At 36.6% G+C, this 21,547-nt stretch overlaps 7 protein-coding genes across 7 annotated transcripts; 4 read left to right on the forward strand and 3 right to left on the reverse strand.

Moving 5' to 3' along the window:
* The first annotated feature begins 148 nt into the window (after nucleotides 1-148).
* On the forward strand, nucleotides 149-2,523 carry BP01DRAFT_348083 (cystathionine beta-synthase CYS4). Its single transcript, XM_025573716.1, has 4 exons — nucleotides 149-571; nucleotides 643-677; nucleotides 754-1,430; nucleotides 1,489-2,523. The coding sequence occupies exons 1-4, from the start codon at nucleotides 312-314 to the stop codon at nucleotides 2,116-2,118; spliced, it is 1,602 nt and encodes a 533-aa protein (XP_025427855.1). The 5' UTR covers nucleotides 149-311; the 3' UTR covers nucleotides 2,119-2,523.
* Nucleotides 2,524-2,552: 29 nt separating this feature from the next.
* BP01DRAFT_359970 (signal recognition particle receptor subunit beta) lies at nucleotides 2,553-3,960 on the reverse strand. The gene is made up of 2 exons (XM_025575802.1): nucleotides 3,590-3,960; nucleotides 2,553-3,516 (listed from the first exon to the last, which is right to left on the reverse strand). Exons 1-2 carry the CDS (start codon nucleotides 3,800-3,802, stop codon nucleotides 2,776-2,778), a joined length of 954 nt encoding a protein of 317 aa, XP_025427856.1. The 5' UTR covers nucleotides 3,803-3,960; the 3' UTR covers nucleotides 2,553-2,775.
* A 522-nt stretch (nucleotides 3,961-4,482) lies between these two features.
* Nucleotides 4,483-5,829, forward strand: BP01DRAFT_418399 (putative beta-1,6-glucan biosynthesis protein (Knh1); the record flags this gene model as incomplete). Its single annotated transcript, XM_025579325.1, has 4 exons — nucleotides 4,483-4,734; nucleotides 4,764-4,864; nucleotides 4,954-5,356; nucleotides 5,438-5,829. The coding sequence occupies 4 exons, from the start codon at nucleotides 4,483-4,485 to the stop codon at nucleotides 5,501-5,503; spliced, it is 822 nt and encodes a 273-aa protein (XP_025427857.1). The 3' UTR covers nucleotides 5,504-5,829.
* Nucleotides 5,830-6,158: 329 nt separating this feature from the next.
* On the reverse strand, nucleotides 6,159-7,660 carry BP01DRAFT_304691 (glutamate 5-kinase; the record flags this gene model as incomplete). The annotated part of the gene is made up of 5 exons (XM_025572170.1): nucleotides 6,159-6,998; nucleotides 7,056-7,151; nucleotides 7,204-7,314; nucleotides 7,379-7,566; nucleotides 7,624-7,660. 5 exons carry the CDS (start codon nucleotides 7,658-7,660, stop codon nucleotides 6,159-6,161), a joined length of 1,272 nt encoding a protein of 423 aa, XP_025427858.1.
* Nucleotides 7,661-7,904: 244 nt separating this feature from the next.
* BP01DRAFT_157598 (mitochondrial inner membrane protease ATP23) lies at nucleotides 7,905-9,021 on the forward strand. The gene is made up of 3 exons (XM_025570673.1): nucleotides 7,905-8,202; nucleotides 8,283-8,542; nucleotides 8,608-9,021. The coding sequence occupies exons 1-3, from the start codon at nucleotides 7,974-7,976 to the stop codon at nucleotides 8,833-8,835; spliced, it is 717 nt and encodes a 238-aa protein (XP_025427859.1). The 5' UTR covers nucleotides 7,905-7,973; the 3' UTR covers nucleotides 8,836-9,021.
* BP01DRAFT_418402 (aurora family serine/threonine-protein kinase) lies at nucleotides 8,935-10,517 on the reverse strand. The gene is made up of 3 exons (XM_025579326.1): nucleotides 10,260-10,517; nucleotides 9,259-10,206; nucleotides 8,935-9,207 (listed from the first exon to the last, which is right to left on the reverse strand). Exons 1-3 carry the CDS (start codon nucleotides 10,353-10,355, stop codon nucleotides 9,082-9,084), a joined length of 1,170 nt encoding a protein of 389 aa, XP_025427860.1. The 5' UTR covers nucleotides 10,356-10,517; the 3' UTR covers nucleotides 8,935-9,081.
* Nucleotides 10,518-10,691: 174 nt separating this feature from the next.
* On the forward strand, nucleotides 10,692-11,894 carry BP01DRAFT_326686 (TIP41 family protein). The gene is made up of 3 exons (XM_025572892.1): nucleotides 10,692-11,034; nucleotides 11,119-11,503; nucleotides 11,557-11,894. Exons 1-3 carry the CDS (start codon nucleotides 10,706-10,708, stop codon nucleotides 11,668-11,670), a joined length of 828 nt encoding a protein of 275 aa, XP_025427861.1. The 5' UTR covers nucleotides 10,692-10,705; the 3' UTR covers nucleotides 11,671-11,894.
* Nucleotides 11,895-21,547: the final 9,653 nt, after the last annotated feature.

Here is a 21,547-nt window from a genome sequence, read left to right on the forward strand (position 1 = left end):
CGCCTATTGAGCTGGAGCCCATGCCGTTACTCCATGCAGAAGTGACCCGGCCCAATTGACAGCTACGGCTACCGTCGGATGACGGGAAGAGGGAAGACATTACGAGATTTTTACTTAGATTTTCTCATTCCCTGCAACAGTTAAAGTATCACACTCTTCCCCGCCCCCTCCCCCCTTCTTTCCCTTTCTCTTGCTTAGAGGTGTCTTAAAGGAGCAGGCCGGGTAGAACTGAATTCTTGTGCTTTGATTTACCCTTCTTCTCCCTCGTTGTCTGGAGCCGGTGCTTGTTCATCTTGAATAAATCGTTCACCATGTCCTCGACAACCGCTCCAGCCGTTCCTCCGGTAGCTCTCGAGACGATCACTCAACACATTGGAAATACACCATTAGTGCGGTTGAACAAATTACCGCGCAGCTTAGGCATAGAGGCCACGGTGTATGCAAAATGTGAATATTTCAACGCGGGAGGGAGTGTAAAGGACAGAATTGCTTTGCGCATGATTGAAGAGGCAGAGCGATCTGGACGCATCAAACCCGGTGATACTTTGATCGAGCCTACCAGTGGCAATACGTATGTTGCCTGGAACCTTGACTACATATGTGTTCGCAAATCATGAGCTAAACCTTGAGTTCGCGTGGTAGTGGTATAGGTCTTGCTCTTGTTGCTGCTGTTAAAGGTGAGTCGAATAGTCCAGGCTACGTCTCAAATACTATGTTGTTGTTATCCTAACTTATATACTTTGCTGGCACAAGGCTACAAAACAATTATAACTCTACCTGAGAAGATGTCTGCTGAAAAGGTTTCTGTGTTACGCGCCTTGAATGCTACCATCATCCGCACACCTAACGAAGCTGCATTTGACTCGCCTGAATCGCATATCGGTGTAGCGAAGCGCCTTGAGAAGGAGCTTCCGAACGCGCACATATTGGATCAGTACGGTAACGAAAACAATCCCTTAGCGCATGAGCTGGGTACAGCAGAGGAAGTCTGGGCTCAAACGCAAGGACAAATCACAGCAATCGTTGCCGGTGCAGGAACCGGCGGAACCATTACTGGTTTAGCTCGAGGCCTCAAGAAGCATAATCCTCAAATTCAGGTCATAGCCGCTGACCCCCATGGCTCCATCTTAGCTCTCCCTGCGACATTGAACCAGGAGCACTTGAATGAGCCCTACAAAGTGGAGGGAATAGGATACGACTTCATTCCTGAAGTTCTAGATCAGCAACTCGTTGACAAGTGGTACAAAACTGCTGACAAGGAGTCTTTCCAGTACTCTCGCCGCCTAATTGCAGAGGAAGGTCTTCTCGTCGGTGGAAGTAGTGGAAGTGCTATTGCGGCCTTGGTTCAAGCCGCCCGAGACCAGAGATTCAACAAGGATGATGTGGTAGTTGTGGTCTTGCCAGACAGCATTAGAAGCTACCTCACCAAGGTATGTAATAGTCTCATTTGCGTTTCTTTGAACCGACCATTGTTCTGATTGTTCTTAGTTTGCGGATGATGACTGGCTCGCTGCAAACGGGCTCTTGACTGTTCCCTCCATTGATGCAGCATCTCTGTCTCCAAGACTGGAGCCTCAAGGACAACAAGATGCATTTTCTGACTCAAAGGTCAAGGCACTGAGACTTAAACCAATTACAACAGTCCGGTCGAACATCCCGTGTGAAACCGCCATTGAGATGATGCGGGACAGAGGTTTTGATCAACTTCCTGTTCTGGCAGCCTCGGGGAAGAAGCTTGCTGGACTGCTCACATTAGGTAACATCCTGAGCCGGCTTACTCACGGGCGTGCGACAGGAAAGAGTCCCGTTGCGGATGTCATGTTCGATTTCAGCAAAATTCCCGAAATCGTCACGGATCCCAGAGACATGGGAATGGCGCAGCCTCAAAACGCACAGCAAATATCACACATCAGGAACAGGAAGTTCGTTGAGATCACCATGGAAACACCTCTTAGTGTATTGAACCGGTTCTTGGAATGGAACAGTGCAGCCGTCGTCACTGAGAGAGATGAAAATGGAGCGATGAAGCCAGTAGCGGTTGCTACGAAAGTCGACTTGCTGAGTTGGATGCTCCGCCACAACGAGCATGGCACCTCTAATCCTAGCATATCAAAGTAGGAACTATCTCGCGTGCTTCATCTGGTACTTTCGGAATCGACACGTCTTTTACTTGGAGTCTAGCTTCTTCAACGCCATCAGCTGCTATGATCTTTCTTATTTCTTGAAGGCTGGGGTTACGGAGTCTGGATAGAATTTATTCGGCGTGGAGGTAATAAGCACGGCTCGCTCTATTGGATTTGAATTTACAGTGTCGGGTTGTGTAGGTCTGACATAGTACCTGTCAGAGTCAAATTGAGCACCGGGACAATGATCACCACGACAATATTTTCAATTCTTTCAGAGTTCGTGTAGGGGATAATATGTACAATCTGGGCTGAATTGGCACCGTTACGAAAGGATACTATGGCTTATTTTAGTGAGACTGAGAGCGTGATAGATTGTTCTTCTGAAGTTGGAATATTGATTGAAACTTACTTCCATCTTAGTTCTGTGAAAACTTTCACAATGATTTTTGTGCCTTATATTTTGGTGTTACCAATGGACTCAAACCGAACATAGAGAGAGAAACACATACGTATGCATGCAGAAAGAACGCAAGGCTGTTCTTATCATCCCATTACGCGCCTGGTACCTCATGTCCCATAACTCATGTCACGCCTGAGACTAACTCACTCTGCGAGCAATGGCCAGATTCGAACTTTGCAGTTATATGACCTACAGGCACTGACCAATCCATTCCTCCCATTTGCGCACCCCGGCTCCAAGACTGCTCTCTTCATCACCCATAACCGCTCCTCCGATAACGTCTACTGCTATACCGACTTCATCCTTCAAAGACCGAAACGAAAATTTGTCGTGGGGGTTGCTGCTGCCCAGGATGTCGTCCTCGCCATCAGCAACGCCAAGTTCAACACTAGCATCCAAAAGTTTGTTGGTTCGAGAGTTCCGGAGTCTATTAATCTCATCCTCTAACTTTTCCCGCACTGATGCAGGCGGCAATGCTGTGAAAAGGTCTTGCTTGTTGGCGGCGACAAGTACAGGAACCTCAGACGCTGCCTTCCTTCCACTATGGAAAGCACGTTTTTGAAGGATTAAGAGCACATCATATAGATAATTTGCGGTATCCCGTAGTGTTTCGGGTTGAGCGAGTACTGCAGTGTCTACCACATACAGCACACCACGTAACTTTGACTTCGCATCCTTTGACATCGACATGGAGAGCAATTGCGAGATACCTTGAGATTCTCGGAGTTTGCCATGACCAGGAGTGTCCCTCAAGCGATATTTCACCGGGTTCTTGGCAATTTCCTTCAGCGAAGTGTCATTCACCGACCTGTAGCGATTCGATGCGGTCGGCACCGAGGCGGGGAGACTGATGATAGCCGTAGTGGATGTTTGCGATGTATGAGTGACTCGAGTGTCTTTACGGGCAGTAGATAGCGACTTTGATTCAAGCTGTTACTCGTAAGAGTTTCGTCAGCTAGACATGGAAGTGGAGAGGGATAAAACCCTTTGAGGGAAGCCAGACCAGGGTCAAGAGAGCGGTTTTTCCAGCCCCGTGGGGACCCAAAAGCAAGAAATTGCTAGATGGCGGAGATGCAACTGTCCGGTAGAAGAGAAGATGCAATAGGACGGGGAGTCCAAATGCGATGAAGACTGTGATGGCAATCGCGATAGGGCTGCCATCAAGCAAGCTAGTGGCTATGCCTTCTAACGAAGCCCAATCCCCGCGTGAACGCATTTTGAATGATTGCGCACGTGGGACTGGATAAAGTCTTTGGTCACGCTCAAAAGACAAAAATATCGGAGCAGACAGGGAAAGAGACGTTATCGAGAACAAGAGAGAGAGATTGCAAGGTAAGGAGCACAAGTGGTCAAATACTGTAAGTCTGTTAGGCGTACGTCGCTAGATGGATAAGATTACCTTGACTGGAGGCGGGCCTTCACACAACTGACGCTAAACCGCCTTCAACCATCCGTTACCTACCATGGCACCGTAGTAGAGTACCGGGAAGCTCAATGGTTGAACAAGAGGTATTCTCGCACCTCTGAGGGTAACAACCTGCATTGAGTAGGGTTTGTAAACAAATCTCTGGAATAAATGTCTATCAGAGCTGGAAATGCATGACTCTTAGACTGTCATGCCTGAGGGCCTTGGTGCCTTACTGCCTGTGCGAAGGGGCTTGGTTCCTTGCCGCTGCAATGCTATAAAGCAAGCAAGCATACCGTCAGATTGCAGGGGGCAACGAAAGGGCACCGTCACCCAATCTTCTCCGTTCCGATTGAATCGTTATTTTGCTCAATCTGTGGTAGCTTTTAACTCGCAGATGACGGGTAGTTCGTTGCATCATCTTTCTGGATTTTAGGAGCGCCCGTGCCCTCGATTCTTATTCTATGCCGTTTGTCACTGTCACCGCAGCTATGGACACTATACGCCTAATCTTGTTTCTTCTTGCCGCGTTGTCCCCACAAGCCCTCGCGGATGTGGATTTCTTGAATCCAACACTCGGCGCTACTCTACGAGTTGGGGACGTTCTCACGGCCCAGTGGAGGGAATCGGGCAGGCTTCCCCAGATCTCCGAACTCATAAAATACGACCTCTATCTCTGCGCCGACGGGGACTCAGCGGGAACTTATGTGGGGCTCGTGTCTATGCTCTCATCTGTCCCTCGGGTGTTTACTGACCGTTGCGGCTGGTGTAGGAAAATGTAGCTTTGCTAGCGAAGGATGCTGTCTTTGCGAGGGGTAACTCGATTTCTTTCAAGCTCAATCCAAGAAAAGAGGACAATCATGCAAGAACATTGTAAGGGAAAAAGTCCAAGTCAAGGGTGCTTTGGCTACGGCACAAAAATTTCCAGGTGTGCAGTCCGCTAACACGGACTTCCTTGACAGCTTCCTGAAAATGGTCTCTTGGGGGCCAAATGCCTCTGTTATAAATTTCTCTGGGCGATTTTCGATAGTTGACATGACCGGCCCTATGTCAACGTCTATTTGGCAGAGCTTACCTTCCACTAATGGCAGCTCCCCACTTCCGAATGGTGGACCTTTCCAACATGAAGAGCTGCGAAAGAGGCAAGTGGAAGATGCCTTCACAGTTCCATATCAACTGCAGACTGGGCCAACCAGATATGCACCGATGGCAAAAAAGCCAGCAACTACAATTCCAGCTAAATCACCGATCCCTCAGTTCCCGGCTAGCGCATATACCATAGCCACAACCTATCTTCCTCCGGCAACTGTTCAGATCACCCTTTCCGCTTCTGTGACATACTCTGTGGCTAGTTTCGAGAATACTGTATGTCTTGCTTTGATGCTGTGTTTTCAGACGCTGCGTCACTCGCGTTGGACGTAGTAAAGCTAATGGTTCTATTAACAGGCTTCTCCTGCGCCGCATTTGCACGACGCACAGATGAAGCGATTCTTAGAAAGATGGAAAGATTAGGTTTGACGCCTCATGGCCCAGTACCATCTCAATACACGTTAACACCTCGCCGCATCCCTCGATGGGTGGAAATGATATATGTGTCTTGTTCTAAGAACATTGCTCGACCGCATCGCACTGGAAGGTATGGTGTCGTGTTCGGGCTGGTCGACTTGCAAGCATACATTCTCTTTCATTGCAGTGCCCACTTTGTCAGCAAAGATCAAATGAGTTATGGTGTGAAACAATATGAGCTATGATGAGGAGCCGAGAAATGTAATTAAGGAGTGGGTAGATGTATCCTGTGCACACCCCTAGCCCCAAACAGTATCGCCCTTTGAAATCATAAAGACGCAATAATTATAGTGTCACATTTCCAGGATTTTCGGGGACGAGGCAAATGTTGAACATGATAGTATTCCGAGATTGTGCAATTTTAGACATATTTGCCTGCCACCAAAAATTGTGAGTCTCAGGGCTGAAAGGGCCAAAACTATGGTCTTCAACCTGAAAGAACTTGCAGGTGTGACGATCCGAGGCTGCATCGCCGGATGACTCCTGTAGGGGGGGGGCGAACGAAGGAGAAGGATCCAAAGCCTGCTAGTACAGCTCTTCTGAGTATGAGAAGGCATAAATTGCATTCTGGTACCAGCACCTGGCGTGATACTCAGGACATCTATCCACGTGCGCAGTCATCATTCTGCAGGAAGGCGATATTCTCGCGAAGAGCCACATATTCACTATCGGCATAGCCAAGAAGAGTCTGGATTTGTGTGCTTCTGTGGCCTTTGATGCGCTCAATCTCAATGCTGCCATAATTGACTAGGGCACGGCCAACCTCCTTGGGCTCTTGTCCATGATGAAGGAAATCACCATCCAAGGAGTCGGGCGATAGTTTCCCGATCACAACTAATCTTACCACTTCCTGTTGGGCAAAGTGACCTTCCACACCAAGTACACCGGCAGGGAGAAGACTCGCCTTCTTCTGAAGAGCACTATATGCACCATGGTCTAGGTAGACCGTACCCCGGGGTTTCATCCCATGAAGTAACCAAAATGAACGGGATTGTATCGGATTATCGGATGGGATGAAGCGTGTGTGTAGTGGTGGCAAAGTTTGCGAGCTGCTTGCTGCCTCAAAGCTCTCAACTGACTTGGTCACCGCTTCTGTTGCAGTCGGTGTATGACCCTGCCTCTGGAGATAATTGACAATAGCATGCACGTTTCCTGGCTTCGAACTCTTTGTGATGATAGTCGTTACGCCAGCACTAGTTCCTAGCTTCGCAGCGACAATCTTTGTACTCATTCCACCGGTTCCCAGAGATGACCCAGCTGATGAGACATCTGCTTCTAAGGTAGAAATATCCATGACGACTTCGATTGGGCACGCGTCGGGGTTTGTACGGGGGTTGGCAGTATAGAGACAATCGACATCTGTCATCAGAAAGAGGTAATCGGCCCTGACCATCGCCGCTGTAATTGCTGACAATGTATCGTTGTCACCGAATTTGATTTCCTGGCAGAGTGAGTTTGACGTCCGCAACATAGAAGTTGCACATGTGAATCGACCTACGGAAACAGCCAAAGTGTCATTCTCGTTGACGACAGGGATCACACCCATATCAAATAGCTGCGTGAACGTATTTTGAGCATTGATGTATTGTGTTCTCTACTATCCTGTCAGCAGTGGCGCATTCTTTTCAGTTGATAGCGATGCTTACGTCGGCAATGTCGTTCCTGGTCAACAGAATTTGCGCGACTGGCAGACGCAGATGCGCAAACAGACCATCCCAGAGACTCATCAGTCTACACTGGCCAACAGCAGCCAATGCCTAGAACCCCATGGTCAGAACTCGCAAATGATACGCGTACGCAAAGAAAATCTGCAACGTATACCTGTATACGAGGTAAATGTCTCGGTCTCTCTTCCACGTCCATGCGGCGTAAACCCACACCAACAGCGCCCGATGAAACGAGTACAACATTGTGACCTTCTTTGTGAAGCTTAGCAACCGTCTCAACTATAAGAGTGAGGATGGATAGTATGGGTTCATGAGTCCTCTCGTCTACTATAGAACTAGTTCCTGCGCAGCAAGTACTCGTTAGCTTCTGCTTTTCGTCAACCAATGTGTACTCCGCACCAAGTTTGATGACAATAGTCAAACGCTCGGAGACCATTGTGATGTGATCCTCGATCGACAGTTTGTTCAGTCTTTAATCATGTCTATCACAAATAGCTATAGTGTGGGCGCCGAAAGTTGGCTGCGTACGTCTTGACTCGGCCTCTAGCTAACTAATGATTAAATTGTTACTGAGTCAGCTGCGAGCATCGGAGGAATTAGTCCGTGCAGTGACTCAATTATGCCGATTCTCACCGCCAATTGACAGAGTTGCTGCGGAACTGTTGAAGGCATACACTTACGGGCATGATGATTCTTCACTTCATTATAGCTGAGATCTGGTTTCTCTCTCCTTGAGCGCTCATTCGAGAATGACTGACTCCCGTGCAACTGAAACTAAGCCGAAGATGCAAACCTCCAGTAACCATGGCTTCATCCCTGGCGACGACACTTGGACGCAATGGCGCAATATCTTCGCCATTTTAACCGGTAAAATGACTGATGAAGGCAAAGAACAATTTCGTATCGCAAGAGACGTACGGAATGAGACTGTGGACTGCAAGCGCTGCGAGGATCAGCGAGATTATCTATTGGAGTTTAGTAAGTCAGTCCTTAATGGAGACACGTGAAGTCATGCGAACTCAATGTTGCGGTACAAATCACTGACTGATTCTCTCAAGGTCCGGTGATCCGATACATGAGCGATAGCATTCGTCAGCTTGGAGGCGATCTGTCTAGCCACAATATATACTGTCGCCGGTGTACTAGTCGCAAAGCGGGGGGGTTTGATCCTGACTACGGAATTCTGCTTTGTGCGAATGAGATGAAGGACCAGAGTCACTTAGAGGATACACTAGCGCATGAGATGGTTCATGCCTATGATCACCTCAGATTCAAAATCGACTGGTCAGACAATTTAAGGCATGCCGCTTGCACAGAGGTAAAAATCAAACCCTTTACCATTTGCGCGCCCTGGGAGATAGCGATATAACTGATCATGGCTAGATTCGAGCCAGCTCACTCAGTGGAGAGTGTAGATGGGCACGAGAGTTCTTCCGAAGGGGTCAATGGAAATTGACACAACAGCACCAAGAATGTGTACGACGAAGAGCTGTCCTGTCAGTACAGGCAAGACCTGGGTGCAGAGATGAAGCCCACGCCGAAAAGGTTGTAAACGAAGTCTGGGACAGCTGCTTTAGAGATACCCGTCCCTTTGATGAGATTTATCGGTAGTCATGGATGGAAATCCATTTCCTTTAGAATTTGTCCCTAAACGTGCGTGCTATAAAACCCCTGCCATGTGCTTGTAGCACTAATCAGATTTTTCCGTTTAAATAAGAAAACCAGCATCTATATTGACGAAGAACACCAATGCTATTTACTCCGTGACGAGGAACCATGAAGAATGGAAAGGAAGACACTACAAAGAATGAGTCTTTCTAGACTCCCAAACGCCCTACAATGCCGAAGACCAAACAGTCAGGCTTTGACTTCCTTTGATGTACTAGGACTCCGCTTCAGGTCCTTCACGCAGTGCTTTAAAATCCATGGGTGACGTTGAATCTCGTCCAAGGAAATTCGCTTTTCCGGGTCGAGTACAAGTAGCTATTGGTCTGTTAGAGGAGGATTCGAATATAGTAGGGGATTTTGGCATACTCTTTTGATGAGATCCTTTGCTTCTGAACTCACAAACGAGGGTACACTCATATCGGCTCGGGCAATCCGTCGCTGTGTCATGACAGGAGTATCTTCAAAGGGCGCTTCCCCGACGAGAAACTCATAAGTCAAGACACCGAGACTCCATAAATCGACCTTCTCATTATAGTAATTGTCCTGGGATCCGGGTTTAAGCATTTCGGGAGGCAGATAGTCCAGTGTCCCGCACATGGTCTGCCTCCTGTTATTTGGTGCATGAACACTCCAACCAAAATCGCTGATTTTAATTTCCCCGTGAATACCAACAAGAATGTTTTCTGGTTTGATGTCTCGGTGCATGACATGCTTCTTATGTAGGTATTTAAGAGCAGCAGCCATTTGAGCAATATATTGTGCAGCCTTCCACTCAGGGAAACGATGCTCTTTCCGAAGATGCTTGTATAGTTCGCCTCGTCCAGCAAACTCGAGAATAAGGAAGATCCGTTTACTGTCGTGAAAGTGTCCATAAAGCCTCAAGACATTAGGGTGACGGAGGTTGCTCTGTATCTCGATTTCGCGTCGCACTTGCTTTTGTACTCCACCCTGCTGTAACTCGGATTTATGCAACACTTTCAGCGCGCACACGAAGCCTGAAGCTCTCTCCTTTGCTAGATATACTCGACCAAATTTCCCCTTCCCCAAAGGTTTGCCAATTTCAAACATTCCTAAATGTAATTTCTTCGGGGACGGTTGGTCATAAAGTGGGTTTGAATGCCGTTGTTCCCCGTTCTCATCGAGGTTCCGGTGTGATAGTGCACTCTGTGAACTCTTGATCGGTGATGAGCCAACGTTCATTGCGTTCACCTTATTCTCGTTCGTGTTCTGCAGGGCGAGCTTGAGTAAGTTGGAACGGCTGCTGCCGTTGTATTGCCCGGTACTAGAAAGGGGCATGGCTGTTGAACACGAGCTCTTCCTGGTCATCAGCGACTGTAACCAAATGTGATCCTAAATAACATCAATACCTTAGACTTCTGACAGATGCTACCATTTTGCGGCTTGTCGTTTTCTTCCTTCACTGAAAGGCGCTCAAGGCGCGCTTCAAGTGTCCTGGTGGCCATTTGTTAATGGCTGAAGCAGGTATGGTATAGGAAATCTGAGATAGAGAACGGGCGAGGTGCAAGCAGCCTGTAGCTGTTGCGGATGTTTTGGGTCAAGTTTACAAAGTGAAGAAAGGTATGGGATAGGAGTCGATATTTGGATATAATTGAGTATCAGGTCAGAGCTGGATGACAGTGACGCCGCTGTCGGGTGTTTATCGATTAATACGGACATTTTGGGTCGCCCCGGCAACTCATCGGTCCGCCTTTGCCTCCGGCACCCGCGGGGTATGCCTGGTATCATATGGGGAGGCCTGATGCGCTGCAAACGCAATTGTTTAACACTCAACCGACGATTTCTTGTATTCGGGATGAACCGTCTTGCTGGCAAGCCTCATGAGGGGGCGGATGCTACCGCAATGTCGTCACTTCCTCAACGACCTAAATCAATGGCAATCAACGGCTTCACAATCACCACTCAAACACTCCCAATACTGAAAGCGGAACCCATAGACAAGATGACGAAGAAATTAGGCATCGCCCCTCCAGAAATGATTTTTGGTGACAATTTTGTGGAGATTGAGCATAAAGACACTCCCTGGAAAATCACATTCAACGCATTCGATGCTTTAGATCGAGTCGATAAATCTGGCGAGTCCATGTTACAAGTCGCCTACTCGAAGCAATGGCAAAGGAGCAGGTATGAATATTATCCACTTCCTGCAAAGTACTTCTGTGCGGTAAATCAAAGGAGTGAGCTTGAGACTTACTTCTCCAGGGAAAGAAATCATGGCGGGATCAAGGAGATCGTCAAGCCCTTCGATTGGTCTTACAGCACGGACTACACAGGGAGTCTTGCCCCTGGTAGTCGACCCTTTGAGGCAACGACTAAACATATACCAACTGATCTTCTCAGGCGGCCAGATCCAATTCTGTTCTATGATGATGTCATTCTGTATGAGGACGAATTAGCTGACAATGGGATTTCCATGTTCTCATGTAAGATACGAGTCATGCCGGCCAGGCTCTTGTTGCTCGCCCGCTTCTTCTTAAGACTCGACAATGTCCTGTTTCGCCTTAGGGATACAAGGGTCTATGTTGACTTTGAAACTGGAGAGATCATCCGAGAATATCAATCCAAAGAGTGTGATTATGAATCGGTGAGACAGGTAGGTTGTTACATTGCCTTACATTCTTTTATATGGTTAATGAGTTTTCCAAGGCTCTGGCCTTAACGAGGGACGATGTCCCAGCTGCTATGAGAGATCCTAACAGGCTTTGTGACTTTATCCCCCTTGTTGAGACACGTTTAGAAAGGACTGTCCTGATGGTCTAAAGACCATACCGGGCCGACTACAGATTTATTACTCTCTAAATCTGCGTTTCTGGGACGATGACTCGTGATTTGTATGTTTCCCTAGTTATTGGGTACAGTCAGTGTTGAGGTATAATTATTCAAGAAATAATGTGGTGATATCATATTATGATACTCTCCATGGCCAGATTGTTCACAAGTCTCTGATTCCAAATACAGCCGCAGCAAGATAGTTCTTTTTAGCCAAACAGTATCACATTACAAGCTCTACAGTAGATATGTATATATTATGTAATATTTGAGATAAAGTTATAGCTTTACATCAAGGAGTCTCTTGTACATAATGATTTATGTACTCATAAATAGAGTTATAAAGCCCTCTGGGCTGATGTTTGAACAGTCTGGCATTCTATACATGTAAAAGGCTGAAGCCAGTAAGCCATCCGGTAGCGGAACTTGTAAAGTTCCGCCCTGTCTGGATTTCTTGTCGGAAGTAAGTCTTTGTCTGCCAACTGGCGGAGCGGAGCTTGCCAGTTGACAGTTCTTTGTATTAAGCTGGTAAACTCCTTAGGGATCCTACTCTATAGACTTCTCTATATAATATAAATATTAGATTAAGATCTAATTATTTTAGATAATTCTCTAAGTAATTTAACTTTAGATTAGTAACTTATTATCTTTATTATATAAGCTTTTTAATTCTTAATATTTTAAATTACTTCTCTATAGATAATAAAATAAATATAGATAAATTATTCTAATAGACTATAATAGTAGAAGTAATTAGTAAGATATAAGTCTAGATATAGTAATAGAACTAGTAGACTACTTAACTAGATTCAGCTCTAGCTATCCTAGTAGTATCTATTAGTAAGTCTAGAATATTCTAATCTAAAGTATTTAATAGAAAAGACTAGATAGTATTCTTTAAATAGCTAAGTATTATTAAGACTAAAATCTATATTAATAAATAATTTATTAGAAATAAAATAGAGTAGATTTAATATATATTTACTCTATTAACTAAAGATATAAAAATAAAGATTAATTCTTAAATAGAAGAGAATAGTAGAAATTCTAATATTTTTATAGTAGAAAATCTAGTAGACTATCTTCAGCTTAATTATAAAGATCTTATATAAAAGAAAAAGACTATTAGTTATCTCTCTATAATTAAGTAGAATAACTATTCTATAGATAACTTAATTATAGATATTAATTATCTACTAATTAAAATAGATAGATAGAACTAGTTAGATAATAATAAATAGAATATTCTATACTAGATCCTAAATAATACTATTTAATACTAGTTAATTAGAGTAGAGAGAAAGAAGAGATTTAGTAATTTCTATATATAGATTAAATAGATTAGAAATAAATTCTAAGAGATTAATTAACTTTTCTAGAGTATATATCTAAGTATAGTAGTTATTAGAAGTAGAGTAGAAAACTTAGAATCTAACTAAATAGATTAAAAGACCTCTACTATAGAGAAGCTAAAATAATATATAAAGTAGATTTCTAAGAAGAAGCTTATTAAATATAAAATAGACTAGCTCTACTTCTACTATAGTATATCTATCTATTATATAGCTAAGTATCTCTATCTTCTTTTATAGTACTCTACTAGAAAGAAGCCTACCAAGCAGCTAGCTATCTAAGTTTTTAAAGTAGTCCTAGAAGAAAAGAAAAAGAATAAAAAGTTATTTTAGCTAAAAAAAAAAAAAGCTTTTCTAATTTATTACTTAAGAAAATATTAACTAGTAGATATTTACTACTAGAGATTTTAAAAAGAAGCTAAGAAATATAAAAAGAAATAATTATTTATTATCTTAGATCTAGTTAATTAAATTTACTATATAGAAACTCTAGTAGATACTAGCTATATTCTATATAGAATAATTAGTAAAATCTTTATAGCTAAGTATTAACTAAAGTATATAAAAACTAAATCCTATAGAGTTTATAGATTTAAGAGAGAAAAGATTTATATTAATTAACTAGTTAAAATTAGACTAAATATAAAAGAAAGTATATAGAAGTATATATATTTATATATAGTTCTATACCTCTATAGATATAATATTATTCTAGAATTACTCTAAATAAAGTACTAAGATACTATTATTTAAGCTAGAGACTCTATATTAAAGATTAGAAACTTAGAGATAGAGATAAAATATAGTTAAAAAAAGAAGTATTTTATATATTCTATCTTTACTAATATCTAGTATATATAGAAGAATTATATAAAGAAAAAGAAATCTACTAAGATCTTTACTACTAGTCTAGCTAATATTAATAAGACTTTTTTTAAGCTAAATTATTCTAAGGACTCTAGAAATATTAAGAAAAAGCTATTCTAGTAGTACTACTAATTTCTTAAGATATTTAAATTAAAGAAAGCTAAGGGTCTTTCTTTATATTATCTAGAAATAGATTATACTATTAATCTAGAGAAAGATACTAATAGAAAAGAAAAGAAGATATTCTAAGAGTCTTTTTATTAAATAAATTAAGATAAGCTTCTAGTTCTTTATAAAACTCTAAATAATTATCTTAAAAAAGACTTTATTTAAGTTAGTAATTTATTTATATTAATACTAGTACTATTTATTTAGAAGTCTAGAGATAATCTTTAGTTTTATATAGATTATTAAGTATTAAACTAAATTATAATTAAAGACTATTATTCTTTATCTCTAATCTAGAAGACTTTATAGAAGATCTTCTAGTCTAAGTAGTTTATAAAACTAGATATAATCTAGATATTTTACTAACTATATATATAAGAGAAGAATAAATAGAAAACTATTTTTAGAATCTAATTTAGTCTCTTTAAATAGTTAATAGTATTATTTAGTCTAGTCAACTACTCTAGTATATTCCAAAGATATATAAACTAGATACTATAAGAGTTTCTAGATAAGTTTTACTCAGCTTATATTAATAATATACTGATTTTTATAGAAGAAAGCCTGGTAGAGTACTATATATAGATAAGAAGAGTATTAAAGTAGCTAGAAAAAACTAATTTATAAATAAATATTAATAAGTATAAGTTTAAAACTACTACTATTAAGTATCTAGATTTTATAATTAAAGTAGAAAAGAGATTTAGAATAGATCTAGTAAAGATTAAGACTATTAAGAAGTAGAAAATCTCTACTAATATATAGAAAATATAAGTATTTCTAGACTTTATAAACTTCTACTAGTAATTTTTATAGAACTAGAAGTACTATTTAGAACTCTTAATATATTTAATAAAGAAGAATATTAAGTTTTAGTAGATAAAGAAGACCTAGAGAATTTTTAATACTTTAAAAAAGATCTTTATTAGTACTCTAATTCTAGTCTATTAGAACCTAGAGTAGAAAATACTAGTAGAGATTAATTCCTCTAGATAGTATACTAGAAGTATACTTTTATAATAGTATAATAGTATTCTATAGCTAGTAGCTTACTTTTTAAAAAAAATCTATCTATAGAGTATAACTATTAGATCTATAATAAAGAACTATTAGTAATTATTTAGGCTCTATAAGAGTAGAAATTAGAACTAACTAATATATTTAAATTTAAGATTATTAGTAATTACTAAAGTCTAGAGTTCTTTATAATCTAGTAAAGATTAATTAAAAAATAAATATAATAGACTTACTTTCTTAGCTAATTTAATTTTATAATTAATTATTAGCTAGAGTAGTTAAACTACTAGTCTAATATACTCTTCTAGTAACTATAGAATATATTAAGTAAGACTAATAAGTAACTTATATATTAGAAGATCTAGCTCTTCTCCTAAAGGAGTAGCTAATTAATTAATTAGCTAAGCCTAATATCAGCTACTAAGAAAGCTGACCCTAAGGAAGCTAAAGAGACTAATTCTAAGAATCAGCTAGTAGAGTCTATAGAATAGAATAAATTATCTCTAAATAAGTAGTAGAAGTAGACTAAAGATAATAATAAGAATTTTACTAGTTACTAAAAGATTATTTAAGAAGAGATATCTAAGTTATCTAAGAAGTTAAAGTTTAAGATTTTAATTATAAAATATACTCTAGATACTAATAAATAACTACTCTTCTAAAAGTATTTATAGATCTCTAACTTAGAGCCTCTAAGAACTAGAATTATTTAGAAAAGCTATAATAATATTATTATTAGATATCTTAGCTAGAACTATACTTATAAGATAATAGTCTATATATACTTTTAACTATATATAAGTAAGAATATCTATAAATTCTACTATAATTATAATAGCTGTATAGTAAATTAGATCTAGAGAAACTAAAAGTAGAGACTTCTAAAGTCTCTACTAGTATCTAAGTACCTATAGTAAGATATTATAGTAGATTTTATTATATAGTTACTAAAGTCTAGAAGATTTAGAGATATAATAGTAATTACTAATTAATTAACTAAGAGAATAATTATTAAGCTAATAATAAATATAAGTATTAAGATAATAGTAGATATCTTTATTAGAATCTTTTATAGTAGATATAGAATATCTAAGTCTATTATTTCTAATTAAGATTTATAGTTTATTAGTAAGTTCTAGAAGCTTTTATATAAGACTTTAAAAATTAATAGAGATTTTTTAACTATATATTATTCTAAAATAAATAGTACTATAGAAAGAAAGATAATAACTATTAAGATCTTTCTTAGATACTTTATTAACTAAGTCTAAATCAACTAGTATAGACTCTTATCTATAGCCCAGCTAGCTCTGAATAATAGGGACTTATTAATCATAGGGATAAGTCTATTTTTTCTAAAATATAACTTCTATATAAAGCTTCTAAATACTAATATTAAATTAAGTCTATATATTAAAAGAATAACCTGAGAAGCCTAGAATAAAGTCTAGAGAATTCTAAATAAACTATAAAGAGTCTAAGATATAGTAAGCTTTAGTATAACTACTATCTAAGAAGCTTAGAAGAGATATATTAATTAGTAAAGAGATTCTATCTACTATTATAAAGAGAATAATAAAGTCTAGCTAAATCTCTATAATATTACTACTAAAAGCTCTGTGAAGAAACTAGATTATTATAATACTAAGTTTATAGTAGTTAAGCCAGTTAGCTTATATATATATTAACTAGATATATCTACTAGGATTTATTCTATATTTTATATAAATCTACTAAGATCTATAACTACTAATCTATTATTATCTTAAAAACTTAAGAACTAGTAGCTAAATATAATACTAATAAACTAAGATAAAGAATTCTATATAGAAGAAATTCTTAATAAATAAATCTAGCACCTAAATTAATATAGTAAATATAAGAAGTATCTAGTAAAATAGATTAAATATATATAATCTAGCTAAGAACCCCTGGAACTGGTTAAAGATATAGTAGTACTAGAATAATAATTAAAGTAAAATATAATCCTATTCTTCTACTCTTCTCTAGAGAAAATATAATCTAAAGAAGAGAATAATATAAAAAACTAAAGCTAGTAAGTTATTTAGTAGTAGAACTTATAAAATTCTACTTTATCTGAATTTCTTATTAAAAGTAAGTCTTTATCTATTAACTAGTAGAGTAGAGCTTACTAGTTAGTAGTTCTTTATATTAAGCTAATAAACTCCTTAGGGATCCTGCTCCATAGGCTCCCCTATGTAATATAAATATTAGATCAAGGCCCAATTATTTTAGATAGTTCTCCAAGTAATTTGACTTTGGATTAGCAACTTATTATCTTTGCTATACAAGCTTTTTAGCCCTTGACAATACAAGGGCGCCATTATAGTCAGAGACCTCGACTATGGGCTTCTTACTGGCTCGTGGGTTTGCAAAGCAGTCTATAGAAGATGTGTATGGGCTGTTTAGTGGGTCAGCTATCCAGGATTATCCAGTAAGAGCTTAATATTCAGGTACTTGGTTCAAGACAAGAGAGGGCACCGACTATATAGAGGATATAATTATGATAGAAAACACTGTGTTCTCAGTATCAAAGTCGACCTTTGTTGGTATTGGGGAGATATCTCTATCGTTATTATTGAAGTTGTTCAGGAAGATCCCGACACGGGCGAAAACTAGCTAAGATCCGCCCAAGGTGGAGCAATAGGATAGAATCCTCCTCTATACCACCAGCAACTATTTTATACACTAGTCTTTTTATAATAAGACCCTTATTATTATATAAGATCATAAGCTATAGATGCTGTTTAATATATTAAAAAACTATAATTTATAAGTATTATTGATGTCTTTTATATTTTTTTATTTTTTTATTGACAGTAATATCTAATATATATATTGGTTATTTATCTTAAGATTTATATTTAGATTAATAGATTAAATACTCTAAGATAAACTTTTAAAAGTAATCTTTATATATAAAATACTTATTAACTATTATCTTAATTTTCTAATAATTAGTTTTACTAGAAAATCTTTTATTAATAACTATAAAAGTGTTATAAATAGCGAACAGGGAGGTTTCCTTAAGATTGAACTGGTTGATGATGATATCTTTAAAATGAACAGGGAAGCAGAACCATGAGATATCCGCTAAAGGCGGAACTATCTGGCAAAACCACCGGCTATTATACCAGGAGGTTATTACCTTGGGTAATTTACTATATTTACCAGTCTTTATAATCTTAACACTCTTACTAAATTATATATATAATAAAAATAAACAAAAGATTAAAGATAGTAGATATAGATAATTATATATAGTATTTATTAATAGTTATAATCTAAGAGATATAATACACTTATAAAAGAAGATAGAATAGAGATTAGGATCATGAAGAAAGCTAAAATAGATATTAAAACTATTAGACTTTGTACTTCTTGATCAGCTTCTCTATAGTAATATTAGATATATAGATTTATATATTATCTTTAGAATTATATCTCGTTTAATAGATAAGATACTATAGGATAAGAATTTAGTAGTAATTCTAAAAGATAATTCATTTATTATAAATCTTAGATATTTTTTATTAATTCTTATTGGAAAATTACTTATTAATGATCTTAAATAGCTTAATAAGAATATAACTAAAGAAATCAGAATTAGTAAATATAGATTCTAACTATATAATAGATATAACTAGATAAATATACTATAAGTTAAATAGTATAAGATGATATATATAGTATTTAATAGTTTTAATAATCTTAAGTAGTCTTATAATATTAAAATAACTTCTTCTTAGTATATTCTAAGATAATAGAAAATATATAATCTTTATATAAGTATAAATAGATTATATTACTAAAAAAAATCACTTAGAATATAATAGATATTATAGCTATATTTTATATACAAACTAGTATATTTAAGTACTTATTTTATACTATATCAGATAGAGAAATCTTACTTGGTAATATTTATATATTTCTTCTATTTATTATAAGATAGAATTATTACTTTTATATAAGAATAGTTTAAAATAGATAATAAAGTATCTTTTAGTAGGACTAGATTAGTAATAAATACTTCTAGGTATTTAATATATTATAGTAAGAATTTTACTATTAACTAGAACTATCTTAAAGATATACTAAATATTAGGTAATAAAATAACTATTTAATACTTATACTAAATAAGGAATTAATTATTATAATAATACTAGATAAAAGAAGAATGTAAATTAAAATATAATATACTTATTTTAATTATTAGTCTACAAATATATAGCTATAGAATGAAAACATTAGATATATATTTACTTAAATATACACTTCTAGAATAATAATATAAATTAATTATCTTAATAAGAAATAAAATATAAAAGTATATTTAAAATATATACTTATATATAAAGTCTATAAAAAATAACTTTATTCATTTTAGTCTATTCAATAATAGATTAAGATACTTAGTAAACTTATTACTACTATTATATACGAAAATATTACAATTTAATTAAAAAGTCGATTTCTCAGTTAATTTTTTATATAATTTTCTAAAAATAAACTCATCTATTACAGCAAAATTTGGTCTTTTATTTTATACTAAATTCATAGTCCTACTTACCTAAATAGGTAAGATATTAAGTAAAAAGAGAAAAGTTATATATATAAACTTTATAGACTTAATTTTTAATATATTAAGAAAGTTTAAAATTCTATAGATAGATTAGAATTTTTACTATAGTCTAATACTATTTTTAATCTAGAATCTCTATTTTTTGATTTTACTAGATTTTTTAAAATATAAATTTTAGTATCTTCTTATATAAATAGTTTATTCTACTTTTATTTAACTGACTTAGTAATTCTATTCTATTAAAATTTCTATACTTTTAGTTCTAAATTATATAATTTTAATATTCTATTTATATATAAATTATTCTATAAACTACTCTGCTAATTATTCTACTAATTATCTTACTAATTATTCTATTAACTATCCTACTAACTACCCTACTAATTATTCTACTAACTATTCCACTAATTATTCTGTGAATAGCCCTGTGAATAGTCCTATAAATAGCTTACAAATAGTCTTATAAATAGCTTATAAATAGTTCTATAAATAGTCCTATAAGAAAGTCTATAAGAAACAGCCCTACTAACAGCCCTATAAGCAAGCCTATAAGAAAGAGTCCTACCAACAGCCCTATAAGTAAGTCTATAAGAAAGCCTATAAGAAACAGCCCTACTAAGAGCCCTATAAGTAAGTCTATAAGAAATAACTCTACTAATAGCCCTGTAAGCAAGTCTATAAGAAAATCTATAAGAAATAGCTCTGGTAATAGTTCTATAAATAGTTTATAAACAGCCCTGCGAATAGCTTATAAATAGTCCTGTAAGGAAGTCTGCAGAGAACAGCTCTACTAATAATCTTATAAGCAAGCCTGTAAGAAACAGTCCTACTAATAGTCCTATAAGTAAGTCTATAAGAAAGTCTATAAAAAATAGTTCTATAAACAGCTCGATAAATAATTTATAAATAGTTCTATAAATAGCTTATAAACAGCTCTATAAATAATTCTATAAGAAAATCTATAAGAAATAGTTCTACTAATAGTTCTACTAATAATTCTATAAGTAAGTCTATAAGAAAGTCTACAAGAAAGTCTATAAGAAATAGCTCTACTAATAGTTCTGTAAATAAGCCTATAAGGAACAGCTCTGCTAACAGCCATGTGAGTAAGTCTATAAGAAAGCCTATAAAGAACAGCCCTACTAACAGCCCTATAAGCAAGCCTGTGAGGAACAGCCCTGTCAACAGCCCTGTGAGTAAGCCTATAAGGAACAGCCCTGCTAACAGCCCTGCTAATAGTCCTGCTAATAGCCCTACAGCTGAGTGTATAAGTATAAGATAGTCTATAAAACAGCCCTATAAACAGCCCTGTTATTAGCCCTGTAAACAGTCCTGTTATTAGCCCTGTAAACAGTCCTGCCAACAGCCCTGCTATCAGCCCTGTAAGAAAGCCTGTAAGGCAGCCTATTCTTCCATATACTAAGTGTAGTGAGGGTCCAAGGCTTGTTAGTTATAATAAAAGACTAGTTATATTATATAACTTAAAAAGTATAATAATAAGATCTATAGTTAATATATAAAATAGAATAGTAAGAGTAGAAATAAACTAAAGTTATTTATATAGATAATACTTATATATATAATTATAAAGATAGTTAAGTTACTAAATAATATAGTTATTGAAAAGGTTTCTTACTTAATAAATATTTAAATTATTAATTTTTATATAAAATTTATCTATATTTTAATAATTATAGTTATTATAAAGAGCTTTAAAAACTTCTAAACTACTAAATAGAATAGATATAATTATAATTCTTTAATAATAATATTATTATCTTTAATATTATCTTTAGATAAATTAAGTATAATAGTTCTATTACTTTTACTATAAGTAATATAATTTGTTATAATAAC

This window comes from Aspergillus saccharolyticus (genome assembly GCF_003184585.1).
Source record: "Aspergillus saccharolyticus JOP 1030-1 unplaced genomic scaffold BP01scaffold_41, whole genome shotgun sequence".
Classification (NCBI taxonomy): Eukaryota; Fungi; Ascomycota; class Eurotiomycetes; order Eurotiales; family Aspergillaceae; genus Aspergillus; species Aspergillus saccharolyticus.

Excerpts from the sequence above, each read along its gene's own strand:
- BP01DRAFT_348083 (XM_025573716.1), top strand. The coding sequence starts at position 312 with ATGTCCTCGACAACCGCTCCAGCCGTTCCTCCGGTAGCTCTCGAGACG. Across the intron at positions 572-642 it reads GAGCCTACCAGTGGCAATAC|TGGTATAGGTCTTGCTCTTG; the intron begins GTATGTTGCCTG and ends TTCGCGTGGTAG. Across the intron at positions 1,431-1,488 it reads TTAGAAGCTACCTCACCAAG|TTTGCGGATGATGACTGGCT; the intron begins GTATGTAATAGT and ends GATTGTTCTTAG.
- BP01DRAFT_359970 (XM_025575802.1), bottom strand. The coding sequence starts at position 3,802 with ATGCGTTCACGCGGGGATTGGGCTTCGTTAGAAGGCATAGCCACTAGC. Across the intron at positions 3,517-3,589 it reads AAACCGCTCTCTTGACCCTG|CTTGAATCAAAGTCGCTATC; the intron begins GTCTGGCTTCCC and ends TACGAGTAACAG.
- BP01DRAFT_157598 (XM_025570673.1), top strand. The coding sequence starts at position 7,974 with ATGACTGACTCCCGTGCAACTGAAACTAAGCCGAAGATGCAAACCTCC. Across the intron at positions 8,203-8,282 it reads AGATTATCTATTGGAGTTTA|GTCCGGTGATCCGATACATG; the intron begins GTAAGTCAGTCC and ends GATTCTCTCAAG. Across the intron at positions 8,543-8,607 it reads GGCATGCCGCTTGCACAGAG|ATTCGAGCCAGCTCACTCAG; the intron begins GTAAAAATCAAA and ends GATCATGGCTAG.
- BP01DRAFT_418402 (XM_025579326.1), bottom strand. The coding sequence starts at position 10,355 with ATGGCCACCAGGACACTTGAAGCGCGCCTTGAGCGCCTTTCAGTGAAG. Across the intron at positions 10,207-10,259 it reads GCATCTGTCAGAAGTCTAAG|AGCTCGTGTTCAACAGCCAT; the intron begins GTATTGATGTTA and ends ATGACCAGGAAG. Across the intron at positions 9,208-9,258 it reads CAAAGGATCTCATCAAAAGA|CTACTTGTACTCGACCCGGA; the intron begins GTATGCCAAAAT and ends ACAGACCAATAG.
- BP01DRAFT_326686 (XM_025572892.1), top strand. The coding sequence starts at position 10,706 with ATGAACCGTCTTGCTGGCAAGCCTCATGAGGGGGCGGATGCTACCGCA. Across the intron at positions 11,035-11,118 it reads AAGCAATGGCAAAGGAGCAG|AAATCATGGCGGGATCAAGG; the intron begins GTATGAATATTA and ends CTCCAGGGAAAG. Across the intron at positions 11,504-11,556 it reads ATTATGAATCGGTGAGACAG|GCTCTGGCCTTAACGAGGGA; the intron begins GTAGGTTGTTAC and ends GAGTTTTCCAAG.